The 17316-nt window shown below is 44.6% G+C and overlaps 1 protein-coding gene across 1 annotated transcript in view; it reads left to right on the top strand.

Annotated features, from left to right (window-relative positions):
• Positions 1-17316, top strand: part of fras1 (Fraser extracellular matrix complex subunit 1) — a 601677-nt gene that overhangs the window by 365042 nt on the left and 219319 nt on the right. The window contains exons 26-28 of the mRNA XM_038791813.1: positions 3663-3803; positions 8172-8442; positions 12334-12418. Coding sequence (XP_038647741.1) covers positions 3663-3803; positions 8172-8442; positions 12334-12418 — 497 coding nt within the window. The remainder of the gene's footprint in view (positions 1-3662; positions 3804-8171; positions 8443-12333; positions 12419-17316) is intronic.

Raw genomic sequence — 17316 nt, 5'->3', positions numbered from 1 at the left:
ACTGCACAGTCCTTGTGGAGGCAAAGTTCCCTCTTCACATTGAAGCTGAGTGGCACTAACACTGTGCTAAATGGGATAGATTTCAAACAGATCTAGCAATTCGCCACTGAGCATTCATGAGGTTCCATGGGCCATTTGCAACCTGGTGAAGTTGCAATACAGGACTACTTGCATACCAAACAGCATAAGCAACAGGTTACAGACAGAGCTAAGCATTTCCGCATCCAACTGATCAGATCTAAGCTCAGTCCCGCCACATCCAGCCACAAATGGTAGTGGATAACTAAACAACCCACTGGAGGAGGAGGCTCCATTAATACGCCCATCCCCAGTGATGGAGGAGCCTAGCACATCTGTGCAAAAGACGAGGCTGAGGCATTTGCATCGATCTTCAGCCAGAAGTGCTTAGTGGATGATTCATCTTGGCCTCCTCTGGAGGTCCCCAGCATCCCAGATGGCAATCTTCAGCCAATTTGATTCACGTCATGTGATATCAAGAAATGGCTGAAAGCACTGGATGCTGGACCCTGACAATATTCTGGCAATAGTACTGAAGACTTTTGCCCCTGAACTTGCCATGCTCCTATCCAAGCTGTTCCAGTATAGCTACCACACTGGCATCCACCTGACAATGTTGAAAATTATCCAGATATATCCTGTATCCAAAAAACAGGACAAATCCAACCCTGTCAATTACCACCCCATTTGTCTACTCTCGATCGTCAGCAAAGTGATGGAAGGGGTCATCAACAGCACTATCAAGCAGCACTTTCTTTGCAATAATCTGCTCACTGATGCTCATTTTAGCTTCCGGCAGCGTCACTGACCTGATTACAGCCTTGGTTCAAACATGAACAAAAGAGCTGGACTCCAGAGGTAATGTGCGAGTGACTGTCCTTGACATCAAGGCAGCATTTGATTGAGTAAGGCAGCAAGGAGCCTTAGCAAAACTGGAATCAATGGGAATTAGGAGGAAAATCTTCCACTCGTCCGAGTTATGCCTGGCAAAAAGGATGATGGTTGTGGTGGTCAATCATCTCAATTCCAGGACATACTGAAAATGTTCCTCGGGTGCCCAGCCAACCTCAGCTGCTTTGTCAATGACTTACCTTCCAACATAAGGTCAGAAGTGGGGATTTTCACTGACGGCAAAATGTTCAGCACCATTTGCGACTACGAGAGTAGTCCAATATCCAGGCTTGGGCTAACAGTGGCAAGTAACATTCATGCCACACAATGTGTACCGTCTACAAGAGTCACTTCACGAACACACCAAGGTTCCTTAAGCAGCACCTTCCAAACCCACGACAGCTCCAATCTAGAAGAACAAGGGCAGCAGACATCTGGGAACACCACCACCTGGAGATTTCGCTCCAAGTCACTCACCATCCAGACTTGGAAATGTATTACCCTTCCCTCACTATCACTGAGTCAAAATCTTGGACCTCCCTCCCAACACCACATGGACTGCAGCGTTTTAAGAAGGCAATTACCATTACCTTCTGAAGGGTAACTAGGGGTGAGTAATAAATGCTCACCTAGCCAGTGAAACCCACATCCTGTCAATTCATTAAAAAAAATTGTGATTCTGACCCCTTGGGCGCAATTCTCCGCAACAGCCGACGCCGGAGTGAAACCTGGAGTGTTTCACTCCGGTGGCGGAGGCCACTCCTCGCCCCCTATTCACCCCCCCCCCCCCCCACCCCCCCCCCCCCCCCCCCCCCCTCCCCCCCGGGGGGGGGCTAGGAGCGGCGTTGTGAGAAACTTGGCCGCCGGGGCTTGACGCTTGCGTCAAAGCAGCGCGCCGAGAATTAAGTGGCCGGCGGCGCCTAAGTGACGTCAGCCGCGCATGCGCAGGTTGGCCGGCTCCAACCCGCGCATGCGCGGTTGCCACCTTCCCCTCCGCTACCCCGCAAGACGTGGCGGCTTGATCTTGTGGGGCGGCGGAGGGGAAAGAGTGCGTCCCTTAGAGACGCCGGCCCGACGATCGGTGGGCACCGATTGCGGGCCAGTCCCCTCACGAGCACGCCCGTGGTGCTCAATCCCCTCTCCGCCCCCCACAGCCCCTACGCTTTGTCGCGCGATGTTCACGCCGGCAGCGACCAGGTGTGGTTGCCGCCAGCGTGATCCCGCCAGGGTCGTCAGGCCGCTCGGCCCGTTCGGGCCGGAGAATCGCCGGTCGCCGGGTAAAACAGCAAGCGGCGATTTGCAAAACGCGACACGCCATTTGGGGGGGGGGGTGGGAGAATCGCGGGGGGTGCCAGAGCGGCCCTCCCGCGATTCTCCCACCTGGCGTGGGGAGCGGAGAATCGCGCACCTTGTTTTTGTACTCCCCAGCAGAGGGAAACATCCTTCGAGCATCAACCTTTCCAAGCCCCTTCAGAATTAAAATCCTTCTATGTTTCAATTAATCACCTCTTATTCTTCTAAATTGTAAGGAATATAGGCCCAGTGTACTCAATCTCTTCTCATAGAACCATCTGTCTAGTGAACCTTTGTCACACTCCCTCTACGACAAATATTTCTTAGTTATGGTTTCATTATGATACCAAATACCTGTAGTAAGATTTCTTTACTCTTGTCCTTCAATCCCTTTGCAATGCAGGCTAGCATACCATTTGTCTTCCTAATTATCTACTGTGCATGCATGTTAACTTCATGCGATTTGTGTACAAGGACCACACGATTTTTTCTGAATACTAATATTTCCTAGTTTGTCACCATTTCAAAAATATTCAGCGTTCTATTTTCCTCCCGGACTGGATACTTTCACACTTACCTGAATTGTATTCCATCTGTTATGTTCTTGCTGACTCACTCTGTTCAAATGCCTCTTTCTGACCTCTTCACAGCTTATTTTCTCACCTAACTGTGTATCAGCAGCAAACCTGGATACATCATACTCCAGTCCCCTTATCACTCCAGTCCCCTTATCTGAATCATTCGTATAAATTATGAACCGAAGTACTGGTCTTTGCAGAAATCCACAAGTTACAGCCTGCCAATCTGAAAATGATCCATTTATTCCTGCTCTCTGACTTTGTTCCTTAACAAATCCATAAATCATTCTAACATGCTGTCCCAATCTCATAAATTTTAATTTTGTGTGATAATCTCTTGTGTCACTTTTATCAATTGCTTTTTGCCCATAGTTTCCATGCTAGTTACAACCTTGAAAAGCTCTCTCATATTGGTCAAACACGAGTTCCCTTCCCTTTAAGAAATAATTATATCCATCTCATACCTCAGGTGCCTCCAGGAGTTGATTGTTTTGTGTTTGAATAATTAGAACCCTGGAGAGATGTAGATTACCTGGTAATTATTTTATCGATGAAAGCAATGAACTTCTAAAGTCGATCAAGTTGTCACTTTGTGTTCATGACTAAATTCATGAACTAGACACCGTGGCTTGGTGCATGGAATAAAGGACAATAATGTAATTTTTTTGCTACAGTATTCCACAATATTTTGTTTGTAGTGGCATATTCAATAATTTTAATTGATAAATAGCCTCAAAATTTATCTAATGTTTGCCCCCACTATTACTACTGATTTATTTGGGCTTGTATGTTTTGATTCCCTCGACAATATTGTTCATTTGTTGCTGCAAGTCTCCTCAGAGAGTCTCCACATTTCTTAAATGTTTTCCTCTTAACTTGCAGCCTGTTCTGTTGGGTGTTTAGAATGTGACAGCATCTCACAGTGCAAATTATGCGACAGCAGCACCTTCCTGAAGAATGAGCACTGTGTTCCTGATTGTGGTCCAGGTTACTATGGTAATGTGTACAAGAGAGTATGTGAAGGTAAGAAACTGTAGAAATCTGGGCTGATTCCGCAGTGGTGGGGGAAATCCAACTATGGTTCCTGCGCTCCTGTATATTCCCATTTAAGTAGTGACCTCACAACCCTGTCAGCTTCATTTAATCAATTCTCATAGCTGCATTGCACTTTCAGTAAAAAAAAAAATCAGTACATCCAAACAGAATGTGGAGATAGATTTGGACCAGCAAAGAAACATTTGTTGTGGTATCTATTCAGTTGCATTTTAATGATTTTCAAGAGCAATCAAGGTCTCTGTGTGCTACCAGCATGGTGTCAAAAACCATCTTCCACTGAATCAGGAGCAGTGTGATGTCTCTTGTGCTTAGATTCCACTCCACTCCCAAGGGTGACATTGGAGAATCAGCCCTATAACTCGCATCCTACTTCTGGAATCTATTGATTCTATTCACTATAAAAGATAACATAACTACCTGTATGGAGAAAAATAACTAGACCAGATAATCAAATTTTATTCACTTTGTTGATTCCATGGAAGACTTGGAACTGCAGGACTGATAACAATGCAGTAGACAAAATACAAGAGAATCAAGCTGTGAATATGATCAAGGAACCCAGGTCGTGATTAAGATCTTTTGCGTGAAACATCAGGTGGAGAAATATCTGGGTTTCAGATACAATCAGTGTCTGAACTGTGGGAGTACAGGACTGCATTTTATAAGCAATGAACTGTTTTGTAGATAACATTGTGATGAAGTGGGTAGTAATTGAACATCAGCTTCAACATCAATTTTCCTCACATGCAACTATGAAAATAACAATGAGTTGACTGGTGCTGAAATGATATCTGTGTTTGATTTGTCTGTGAGACTCCATTGTGAAGCCTATGGAATTTAGTACCTTTCAAAACCTCAGAGTGCCTTGAAGTACTTTAAAGCTAATGAAGTGTATTCACTATTGTAATATAGGAAACACAATAGCCATTTTGTGCGTAACAAGATCCCAAAAGCAGCACTGTAATAATGACCAAATAATCTGTTTAGGTGAGAGATAATGTTGTCCATGATACCAAAGAGCACTCCCGTCCTCTCCCTCAAATAGTGCCATGGGTTGTTTAAATCCACTTGGGAGATGAGACAAGACTTCATTTTAACATCTCTTCTGAAATGTGACATTGTCATAGCTGTCCTGAGTGTCAGCTTAGATTTTGTGCTCAAGTGCCTGGAGTGGAACCTGAGACAACTGTAACTCTGAGGTAGCACAGAGTGGAAAGTGGGCTAGATGTTAGTTTAAAGTTAAGCAGTTTGGAGCAATGTGGCATGTAAAAGATAGTGGGAGTTCACCTTGTCAGAAATAGTTTTGGCACAAGATGAAACTGCTAAAACTCCCATTGCCAAACCCCTCTGACATATGAATGCCATTGAATCCATTATTGTTATCACATCTGTGGGATGCTTAAAAATATTTAGTTTTGCTTTTACTAAAGCAAATATAAGTGTACTGCTTGTCTTTCAACTCTGGGTTTAAGTGCAGCCCAGACAATGGGATAAAAGTTGTCTTGGTTTTTCTAACCATCAGAGTGTTCTTTAAAATTAATTTGATCTGAATTAATCTAGTTCCAACATTTGTTTGGGCATTGGCCTTCAGCACTAAACCTCTTCTGATGAGTTGCTGATTGGTAATATTACTTGGAGTGGTCTGAGATTGGCATTGGGAAATAGAAAACAGATATCATACTAACGCAGTGGTTCTGAAACTCAGGTCTGTCAAGCCAGAGACAATTTGCAAGCATTCGCAGGATAATGAGCAGCAGCTGGAGATGGGCTTGGTGTGAAAGGCAGAAGCACATTGAGTGTTCATGGAGTGGGAGTGGAGATGGACTAGCACTGAGAACAGCATGATGATCGCTAGGTAGTCCCGTGTATGCCACATCTGGTGGTGGGTGCCAAATGAGGTTCAAGATTCTTCAAGAGAACAGGAATGACGTGGGAGACCTCTGCCCAATGTTTCCTGATTTTCATCTTATACAGGGAACAGCAATCATAATTCTGTAAGTTTTAAGCGTTTACGGATAAGGACAAGAGTGATCCTCAGGTGAAGGCGTTAGACTGGGGGAAGGCTAATTACAACAGCATTAGGCAGGATCTGGAGAGTGTTGACTGGGCGAGGCTGTTTGAGGGAAAATCAACATCCGGCACGTGGAAGGGTTTCAAATGTCAGTTGATTAGAATTCAGGACAGGCACGTACCTGTGAGGATGAAAGATAAGGGTGGTAAGTATAGGGAACTCTGGATAACGAGGGATATTATGAACCTTGTCAAAACGAAAAAGGAAACATTTGTAAGGTCCAAAAGGCTTAGGACAGAGGAAGCCCTTGAAGAATATAAAGAAAGTTGGAAGGAACTGAAAGTTGGAGTTATGAAGGCTAAAAGAGGTCATGAAATGTTGGCAAACGAGATTAAGGAAAATCCTAAAGCGTTTTATACATATCGAAAGAGCAAGAGAGTAGCCAGAGAAAGGGTTGGTCAGTCAAGGATTGGAGGAAATCTATGTCTGGAACCAGAGGAATGGGCGAGGTACTAAATGAATACTTTGCCTCAGTATTCACCAAAGAGAAGGACTTGGTGGATGAGGAGTCTAGGATGGAGTGTGTAGATATTCTGAGTCATGTTGATATTAATAAAGAAGAGGTGTTGGGCATCTTAAAAAGCATTAAAGTAGATAAGTCCCCAGGGCCTGATGGGATCTACTCCAGGATTATGAGGCAAAGGAGGAAATTGCTGTGGCCTTGGCAGTAATTTTTGTATCCTCATTGGCTACAGGCAAAGTTCCAGAGGACTGGAGAATAACCAATGTTGTTCAATTGTTTAAGAAGGATAACAGCGATAATCCAGGAAATTATAGGCCAGTGAGTTTTACGTCAGTGGTTGGGAAATTATTGGAAAAGATTCTTAGAGACAGGATTTAGTCACATTTGGAAACAAATGGACTTAATTAGTGATGGACAACACTAGAGGGCACCACTAGTTCCCAGTATAAATATAATAACTCAGGGAATCTTGGGTAACTAGTCAGTAGAATGTAAGCAGAGAGAGAGAGATTGATCACAGCATAGTTAAGATTAGATCGAAGTAGCACGTGTAGCTTAAATTAGTTATTACTTAAATACAGATTACTTGATTACTAGTTATAGTTCTGTGGAGTGGGGGCAGCACGGTGGCCTAGTGGTTAGCACAACCGCCTCACGGCGCTGAGGTCCCAGGTTCGATCCCGGCTCTGGGTCACTGTCCGTGTGGAGTTTGCACATTCTCCCCGTGTCTGCGTGGGTTTCGCCCCCACAACCCAAAAATGTGCAGAGTAGGTGGATTGGCCACGCTAAAATTGCCCCTTAATTAGAAAAAAATAATTGGCTAATCTAAATTTAAAAAAAAAAAAAAAAAAATAGTTCTGTGGAGTGTGCAAACTCAGTATTAATCAATTGTTATTCAATAAATCAGTTTTGCTTTAAGTTCGAGATTGATGGTTTCTTTATAATCACATCATCAGACTATTCTGGATTACGAAGCAAAGAGTAACGATATTTTACCAAAGTGTAATATAACTGAGGGATCTGGCGTGCATGTCCACCGATCACTGAAATTGGCAACGCCTGTGGATAAGGTGGTTAAGAAGGCCCATGCTGGCCTTCATCGGTTGGGGCATTGAATATAAAAATTGGCAAGTCATATTGCAGCTGTACAGGACCTTAGTTAGGCCTCATTTGGAATATTGTGTACAATTCTGGTTGCCACACTACCAAAAGGATGTGGATGCTTTGGAGAGGGTACAGAAGCGGTTTACTAGGATGTTGCCTGGTATGGAGGGCATTAGCTATGAAAAGAGGTTAGGTAAACTTCTCACTGGAACGACGGAGGTTGAGAGGCGACCTGATAGAGGTCTACAAGATTATGAGTGGCATGGACAGAGTGGATAGTCAGATGCTCTTTCCTGGGGTAGGAGAGTCAAGTACTAGGGGACATAGGTTTAAAGTGCGTGAGGAAAAGTTTCGAACAGATGTGCAAGGCAAGGTTTTTTACACAGAGGGTGGTAAATATATGGAACGCACTGCCTGGGGAGGTGGTGGGAGCAGGTACGATAGCAGCATTTAAGGGGCATCTAGACAAATATATGAACAGTGTGGGAATGGAAGGATACAGACTTTGTAAGTGCATTCAGTTTTAGCTTAGGCAGGTATCATGGTCGGCACAGGCTTGGAGGGCCAAAGGGCCTATTCCTGTGTTGTATTGTTCTTTGTATACCTGTATTTCCAATTTTCAGGGTGGTGTGACAAAGCATTCTCAGTCTTAACACTTTGAGTGAACCAAACTTACAAAATATTTTTATCTTTCCAGTTAATATTTATGCACCAGTCCTTCATGCAAGCAGCTCTGTAAACGTGAACATTGGTGGGAGCCAGGTACTGAACACTACTTTTCTGAGCATATATGATGCTGACACACCCATTGAAAATCTCATTCTCCACATTGTCACCCCCCCTGACAATGGGAAGTTGATTAAAATGGTAAAAGGGAATCAAATCCATCTTCAGAAAGGAGACTCATTCACCGTGCAAGAGTTGAGGAAACACAACGTTCTCTTTATTCATGACAAAGAAAAATCAAGGTAAACATTTTTACAAAAGCAGACCTCTCCAATGTTGACTGCATATTCTGACCTTCTGATGCCGGTTTTGAGTTACTCAGACCAGCATACACTGTTGAAACGTTACACTTCCTGTTAGTTTACAAACTGCTTTTTATGTAATGAAGAGCTTTTTAAACACTCATAAATCAACTTTGAAAGCCAAAACATGTGGCTATATACAGTGTGGTTTTAAATTTGCATGCTTAATCTAATTACGTTGTACATTGTAATAGAAACAAGATGCATCAAAATTAATTTCAGGATAAACACTCGTAAGATAATCAATGCCATGCGGTTGTAATGCAGCATTAATAATGTGTACAAGGCCAGAAAACACTATATTGAGTCAAAGGTTTTCAGGTCAGCAAGTAAATGTTAGTCAAAGCCAAGTGTTTGTGAACTCTCCTCTGATAATAGTATATGAAGCTTGGCAAATCCTACAAAAGAATAATGCTAGTCAACAATATTGACAATGTTTTGTCATAGATTAACTCTGTCTCTGCTCATTCAGTATCCCAGTTGCACTAATATTTGAGAATTAGACTCTTGACAAGAAAAAGATTCACATACCACTTACTGTCATGGTATAGATTTGACTGTTGTCAATGTTCAAGGTTCGCACTTTTTTTGAGCTGTCAAATGGGATACTTCTCAAACAACTGAAGTAAACCTGTGACACTGAACAGCCTAAAGTGATCATCTGGCCTGCAACTGTTCACTGAACGCCGGTCATAATGTTCACGGTGAATCCACATGATCATTACTACAGCTAAACATCACAGAATTGTTAAAGTGCAGAAGGTGGCCATTTAGCCCATCATATTAGGGGCAGCAGGGTAGCATGGTGGTTAGCATAAATGCTTCACAGCTCCAGGGTCCCAGGTTCGATTCCCGGCTGGGTCACTGTCTGTGTGGAGTCTGCACGTCCTCCCCCTGTGTGTGTGGGTTTCCTCCGGGTGCTCCGGTTTCCTCCCACAGTCCAAAGATGTGCGGGTTAGGTGGATTGGCCATGATAAATTGCCCGTAGTGTCCTAATAAAAGTAAGGTTAAGGGGGGGTTGTTGGGTTACGGGTATAGGGTGGATTCGTGGGTTTGAGTAGGGTGATCATGGCTCAGCACAACATTGAGGGCCGTAGGGCCTGTTCTGTGCTGTACTGTTCTATATCTAATTGGCAGGATATTGTTACTGGTGTCTCACAAATGTCTATCTTGGGGTCTTAACTATTCACTGTATTTATTAGCAACTTCGATTATGGGGCAGAAAGTCCAGATTGGCCACAAAGTGGGCGACATTGTAAGTTGTGTAGATGGAAGGATTAATTTACAAGGAGATATTAAAAGATTAAATAAATAGGCAAAATTATGGCAAATAGATTTTATGTAGACAAAATTGAAGTCATCCATTTTGGACCTAAAAGGAACATAACAGTAATTTCTAAACGCTGGAAAGCTAAACATGGTGGATGTACAAATAAATTTAGGGGTCCAAGTGCATAGACTCTTAGACTATCATTTTTTTTAAATATAAATTTAGAATACCTAATTAATTTTTTCCAATTAAGGGGCAATTTAGCGTGGTCAATCCACCTACCCTGCACATCTTTGGGTTGTGGGGGCGAAACCCACGCAAACACAGGGAGAATGTGCAAATTCCACACGGACAGTGACCCAGAGCCGGGATTGGACCTGGGATCTCGGCGCCGTGAGGCAGCAGGGCTAACCCACTGCGCCACCGTGCTGCCCAGACTCTTAGAATATCATGAACACAAAGAAAATAATCAAAAAAGCTAATGGAATGCTGGTCTTTATATCTGGAGAACTAGAATACAGCGGGGTGGAAGACATGCTTCAGCTATACAAAGCCCTGGTCAGATTACACTTGCAGTACTCTGAGCATTGTGGGCAGCACGCCTTAGGAAGGATGCATTTGACTTGGATGGAGTAGAAGCGTAGAGTTACCTGAATGATATCTGGACTGCGATGATTAAATTACAAAGAGAGATTACACAAACTGGGGCAGTATTCCCTGGAATCTGGAAGGTCGCAGGGTGATTTGATTGAAGTTTTTCAGATAAGGAAAAGAGATGGGGAATGTTTTGGAGAAACTATTTCTGTTGGTGGATTGTTTAGGACAGGGGGCATGTCCCTAAACATGGGACAATCCTTTCAGGAATTAAATTAGAAAACATATCTACACATGGTAGATGTTGGGAATTTGACTCCACAAACCGCAATTGGTGCTAGATTAAATATTAAATTATTATTAAATCTGAGATTGATAGTTTTATTAATCAAAGGTACTAAGGCATATTATTAGGCAATGGTGTGCGTATTTAGTTTGCTCACAGATCAACCATGATCTCATTGAATGGTGTAACAGACTCAAGGGGCTAAATGACCGACTCCTGTTACTATGTTCTTACATTACCTGCTTGTTGATATCACACTGACTGCATGCCTTTACTTGGCACCAGATTTAAATGAATATCCGGAAAATCGTGACACATAAATTGTTAGATCTTTGTGGACAGCTATTTTCAAGGCCAGCAGCAAGCTTGCCAATCAATATAGAAATCCACAGAATCTCCTACAGTTTAGAAGGAGGTCATTAGGCTCATCAAGTCCGCATGGACTCTACCTCGACCCACTCCTCCACCCTATCCCGTAACCTTGTGCACTGATCACGGCCAACCCACCTAACCTGCACATCATTGGTCACTTGAGGGACAATTTTAGATGACTAAATGTCAACTGAGGTGGGAAAGGTGGTGTATAGCCCGCTGTCCCTACCTACAGTGCAGAAGGAGGCCACTTGGCCCATCAAGTCTGCACTGACCTTCCCATAGAGCACCCAACCAAGGCCGACACCCCCGCCCTATCCCCATAACCCCACGCATTGATCATGGCTAATCTATCTAAGCTGCACATCTTTGGACTGTGGGAGGAAATCAGAGCACCTGGAGGTAACTCACTCAAACATTGGGAGACTGTGCAAATTCCACACAGTCACCCAAGAACAGAATCAAACCCAAGTCGCTGGCACTGTGAGGCAGCAGTGCTACCATGCTGCCCATTATTAATTGTAGTGATTTCCATTTTTCACAGTCGCATTGTTAGGTGGTGGAAAAGCGTATGATATTATAAGAATGTTTTAATTAATTTCAATGCCACTTTTTCTGTTTTTTGGATGTTTGTCTTCATATATGTTCTGTGAAATTGTTTCCTTGTAATAACTTCCAGTACTCTTCAGCTTGGCCTCAGATGACCAAAGATCAGTCTTCACTGAGGAAGCTGTTGAAATATTATATGAATTGTCAAACAATCAAGCTGATTTTCAAATCTTGCTGTCGAGAACCGTTTTTGTGAAATGATATGCATATATCAATAATCAAACCCCAACGGTATTTGCAAATATAGAGCAAAGCTTGGCTAAGTGCATTCAGAATTATGAACATTTCTCCAAAGTTTTGCCAAAGCTTATGGGCTCAAGTCAATCGGTATTGGAGAGTACGCCCAAAGTGATGATAGTTCCAGCCATACAGAGACAATTTGTGAACTAAATTGGCTAATAGTAGTGCCATTTAGCAAACAGTTTGAATAACAGGAACATTTTGTGGTCCTTTGCATTGCTTTCATTTTACTGTTCATTATTATAAGTTCACAGAAATCATTTTTATTGTGTGGCTGTCATATAAGCTGGGACCATGTGCATATTTTCAAAGCTGCAGCAATTAGATCTCAACAGTCAAATGCTCTGTTGTTTTGTATGCCTTCATCAAGTCAGTTAAGTTTGGTTTGTAAAAGTTTACAAAAATAAGTGGTAATTTCCTATTAGTCCAATGTTTTTCTTTTGTCTTTTATTTTTGCCAGGAGCGGTCAGTTTACCCTGAAAGCCAGTGACCATCAACTGTATTCTCTTCCAGAAACAATTAATATTCAAGCTCTTTCAGTCAAGGTAAGAACTGAAATTAAAGACTTCCTGGTTATACTTTTAAAGCTTTGGGTATTCAACCTTTCTTTAGCTGGAAAAAGTAAAGGTTTCTTGCAGTAAAGGGAGTACAACAATGGTCAGGTTTTAAGCTGAGCTGATCATTTTTCACTCTTCTCACGGAGGCATTGTTGAATCAGCCTTTCACCTTTTATAATCACTGGAAATCTCATCCCAGAATTGGATTCTAGGTTTGAGAATAGGGTCACTGCCATTTTACGATTTAATGAAGAGGAAATGATCTACCAAAGAACCCATTGTGATCACTTCCTGCCTGTAAATAAACAATACCAGGCAGGTAATGGTTTTTTGCCCTGCTTTTGTCTGAAGGAGTAAAGTACAAGCAATAAAGTGCAAGGGTGTTGTAAGAGTTGGGTCAGTCTTCTAAAAGGATATACCCATTGTATACCAATAACTGTTCATGCCGTAAACTGTGAAGTGATTGCAATAGGAATTTCTTGCATTCTGTTCAATTGCCTTCTTGACAAATAAAACAATACCATGGAAAGTACGGGGCGTGATCTACCAGCCATGTTGTGCCTAAACGGGATTGCAGCGTGCACCATCCCATGACAATGTCCCGCGAGGCATCGCGATAACCATCCCACCCACAATGGGGCAGTGCCCGGGGGTGTGGGGGACCCTCAAGCTTACTTGGAAATTGGGGATCGGGACACCCTTTCAAAAGGGGCAAGGTTGAGATGACAACGCCTGCATGTATAACCTCACCCGGTTTGGGAAATTAACCCACGCTGTTGACCTTGCTCTGCATCACAAACCAGCTGTCCAGCCAACTGAACTAACTAGGTATATGTGAACTAGCAGGTGAACTGTGGTGAGACACATCACACTACACAGCAGATGAGAGATGTGACCAAAAGCAATTCAATGGATTTCTCAGCAGCCCCTCTTCCCCACCCCGCCCCACCATTGTGAGCCAACCAATCTCACTGAAATTTTGTCTTCACACAAGGGTGTCCAATTTGAAGATCTTCCCTTGGAATCCTCTTCAAAAGTCGCTCTGACATCTTCACCAATGAATGATCCACTTTACAGGGTTTCAATATTGACTTCCGTGATTCTTCTCACCTGGGTCTCAGAGTACACTCAAGCTTCACCTTCCATGCAGAATCTCAGATCTTTCACCATGCCAAGCAGAATATCATTTTCCAAAAGGGGTGTCTTTGCCCCAATGGCCTGCAGCTCCAGCCTTCAGCTGCTTTTCAGATCTTGAGGACTCCTCTCATGCTGACATCATCAAAAGTCTGCTCCCAGCCCCTCTTGTTTGATTTCAGAGACTACTTCTCTGCTTCAGTTTTAACTTTCCAGAACGAGGCCAATTCCTGTCCCCTGTCTTCGTCCCTTACCCGGGACTGTCTTTTGGAATCTCTCGTTTTCCTTCTCCTGTGTCTTGCTACCTGGGTCACATTCACTACAAAGGTGCTCCCAATCAGGCACGCATGTGCAGATCTACTCATGTGTGGACTTTTCCCGCTGGCTGCATGCGCAGGAGGGCCGAGGTTTGTCAGGGACTCGAGTTCAGATGCTGACTGGCCTGCTGAGTATTTCCAGAACTTATTGGTTCTTAACTGAATTTCGACTGTTTCTTTTTACTACTTGTTAATTCAGATATACAGATCCTATACATTTCCCACTGTGACAGATTCAATGCAGAATTTATAGGGGTGTATTTGTAACCCTGCCCATGCAATGGAAACCAGATAGGTGAAATGGACCAGATATCGAACCCACCAATGTCCCACTCCAATCGTACCATCTTTAATTTTTAACCTGCTCTTCAGGCCAGGCAGCAAAAGCAACTGCTTAAACCAGCAGAGTGACTAAGGTCTGATGATACCATTGTGGCGTTATCTCCGGCCTGAGTGGAGTAACCTCTGTAGATTTCCCAATGAATACAGACAACAGAAAGAGGATCCAATATCAAAAGAAGCCATTTCAGATTAATTTGCTTGCTTTCCTTGTGGGGCCAAAGAGGAGCATGGGACGCAAGGAAAATGTAGACTTTTGATGGCTGAGGCTCCATCCCCATTCCTGCCAGATCCTCCTGGAAACCCCATCAGAAGACTTGCTCTCTTGCCAATTAAACTATCATGCCAACAAGCAACTTTCTGCTTCCTAAACAGCTGTGCCAACCAAATAGAAAGAGCCGATTGCTTTGATTACCCAGGAGTAAAGACTATCACATATTCTGTGTTCAACATAGCACATAGCTTGTAAGTCATCTTGCATAAAGATAAAAGTATTTTCAAGCTTATAAAGAAGATATAGGAATAGGTACATTCTTACTTATTCACTCTGAAGCTTTCATCTTGGTTTGGACGTTTGGAACAGGAATTACGAGTTACGCAAGGAGGAATTATTTTAAATTCATCCTTAAAATGTGGACGACGCTGGTGAGGCTCTATTTATTGCCTATCCATGGTTGCTATAAGAAGGTGGTGGTGGGCCTTCTCCTCAGTATTCTTCAGTCCTGTGCTAATGGTTCACCCACAACGCAAGCTAGGTGACTTATTCGCAAATGAAATAGTATTGTGCTTATAAGGAAGTGTGTATTAGAGATGCAGTTGATCTGGAGCTAAAAATAATAACGTTTTAATGTATTGTTCTGAGGCTTTTATTTTCTGCTTTCTCTGCCAGATGAGTATGTTTATTCAGCCTAACTGTTTCTTATAGTTTGGTTTACTGCCAAAGTCACATTTTTGCTGGTTGCTGTTAGGTTCTGTCCTTGTATTTAACTGTGCTGTGTATTGCTGAGTGCTACAGACAGGAGGGGGGGATTAATTTAAACAGCACTAATTTCTCCTCTCGCTACCCATCCATCAACAGAAAGGTGTTTTTGATTTGCTTCCCCCTTTATAAATGGTGGTGTATTTTCCAACCTCTTGGTTTTGTGTGATCCAATTTCTATTAACAACACCATAGCAGACTCAAGATGCAATTAAGTCAGAAATGTTAGTTTATTTGCCACACACAACACACGGGAGAAGAATTGCAGTGTTGCCTACTTTGTATTCATGCGGTAAAAGTGGGATAGAGAAAACAAAGATTTACAGTGTGGCGACAACCGAGGAAATGAATATTGGGCGTGGCTTAATGGCCTTGTCACGCCAGACCTGGTGACGCGGCAAAGCCGCAGTATCTCGCAAGACTCCGCGATCTGGACCTCTCCATCGCTGGCTGAGTTCCAGATATACATATTTAAATCAGCCATTAGGCTAATTTAAATATATCTAAGTCGGATTCTGGCAAGGCTTGGGAACTAACAACTGTGCCAGGAGACCTCGCCAGGATGCTGTTTAGCTCTGGTCTACGCAAACGTGGACCAGGTGTAACAGCACCTGGGCGGTCTCCCAGGCTATTGGAGACCCCCGGGTGGTTGGGCTCTGGGCAGAGTGGCACCCTGGCACCCAGGCACCTTGGCATAGCCACCTGGGCACACTGGCACTATTAGTAGCACTGCCAGGCTGGTGGTGCCAAAGTGTCTGGGTGCCAGCTTGCCCATGCCAGGGTTGGTCCTGGAGGTGGGCTAGCCCTTGAGAGATTGTGTGTGTGTGTTGGGGGGGGGGGGGGGGGGGGGGGCGCAAGGTCTCTTAAGAGGTAAGTTAGTGCAGTGGGGTGGGAGAGGGTCTGGAGGCCACAGTGGGCTGGTTGGGGGAGGGGGGCTAGAAATCGAGGCAGCATTTAAAAATGGCAGCCCGATCCGCGACTCGTCTTTCTCCATCGGCGAGCTGAGCTCATCAGTGCAGGAAATGATGTACAGTGCAGCTACGATGGGGCGTTCCTCATCTACGGCAAAAAAATCTGGAAGGTGACACCCCGCTAAACGCACCTGAAATGGGACTCTGCTTTTGTCCTGTTAAATCACACCCATTGTTGCATGTGGATCCAGAATCAAGCTCCAATTAAGTATTCCTAAGCTAAAAACCAATGGTGTGTAATTCACATTTCTGGTGGTGTTGGCTTCACCATGCATGCAGAACTCAATTGGTCTTGTAGGTGATCGTGCAGAATCTCCAGCAGAAGCGATGTAGGTGGGGTGGGGTGTCCTACCTGGCCAGGAGACAGCAAATGTATGATTTTATGAATTATTCATTATACTTTGCATCATTAAGTTTATCTTCTGGGGCGAAATTCTCCGACCCCCAGCAGGGTCGGAGAATCGCCTGGGGCCGCCGAAAATCCGGCCCCCGCCGTGGCAGAGATTCTCCGCCACCCGGGAAGTGGCGGTGGCGGGAATCTCGCCACTCCGACCGGCGAGGCCCCTGCGGTGATTTTCCGGCCCGGATGGGCCGAAGTCCCGCCGCTGGGAGGCCTCTCCCGCCGCCGAGGTTTGAACCACCTCTGTAACGGCGGGATCAGCGGCGCGAGCAGGCCCCCGGGGTCCTGTGGGGGGGGCGGGGGGCGATCAGATCCCGGGGGGTGCCCCCACGGTGGCCAGGCCCGCGATCGGGGGCCACCCGCTCCGACTCCGGGAAGGGAAACCCACATCGCGCATGCGCCGGTGACGTCACCGCCGGCGCATGCGCCGACCGGCAAAAGCCTTTCGGCCAGCCCTGCTGCCGGGGGCGCCGGTTTTTTGCGCCAGTCTTCTGGTGCCAACCGCTCCGGCGCGGGGCTGGCCCCCAAAGGTGGGGAGAACCTTTGGGGAGGCCCGACCCCTGAGTGGTTGGTGCCACTCCCCTACGCTGGGACCATCCGTCATGCTGGGTAGGGGAGAATCCAGCCCCTGGTCTGTAAGGCTGCTAGTCAGAAGTTAAAAGTGCAGACTGAGACCTTGCAGCTTAGCACGAAATATTACTGATTCCACAAGCCAGAGGCCCATGCCATATGACTCACTTCTCTTC

This window comes from Scyliorhinus canicula, chromosome 3 (genome assembly GCF_902713615.1).
Source record: "Scyliorhinus canicula chromosome 3, sScyCan1.1, whole genome shotgun sequence".
Classification (NCBI taxonomy): Eukaryota; Metazoa; Chordata; class Chondrichthyes; order Carcharhiniformes; family Scyliorhinidae; genus Scyliorhinus; species Scyliorhinus canicula.
The sequence above is the reverse complement of the archived record's forward strand: the minus strand, read 5'-3'. Positions and strand labels throughout refer to the sequence as shown.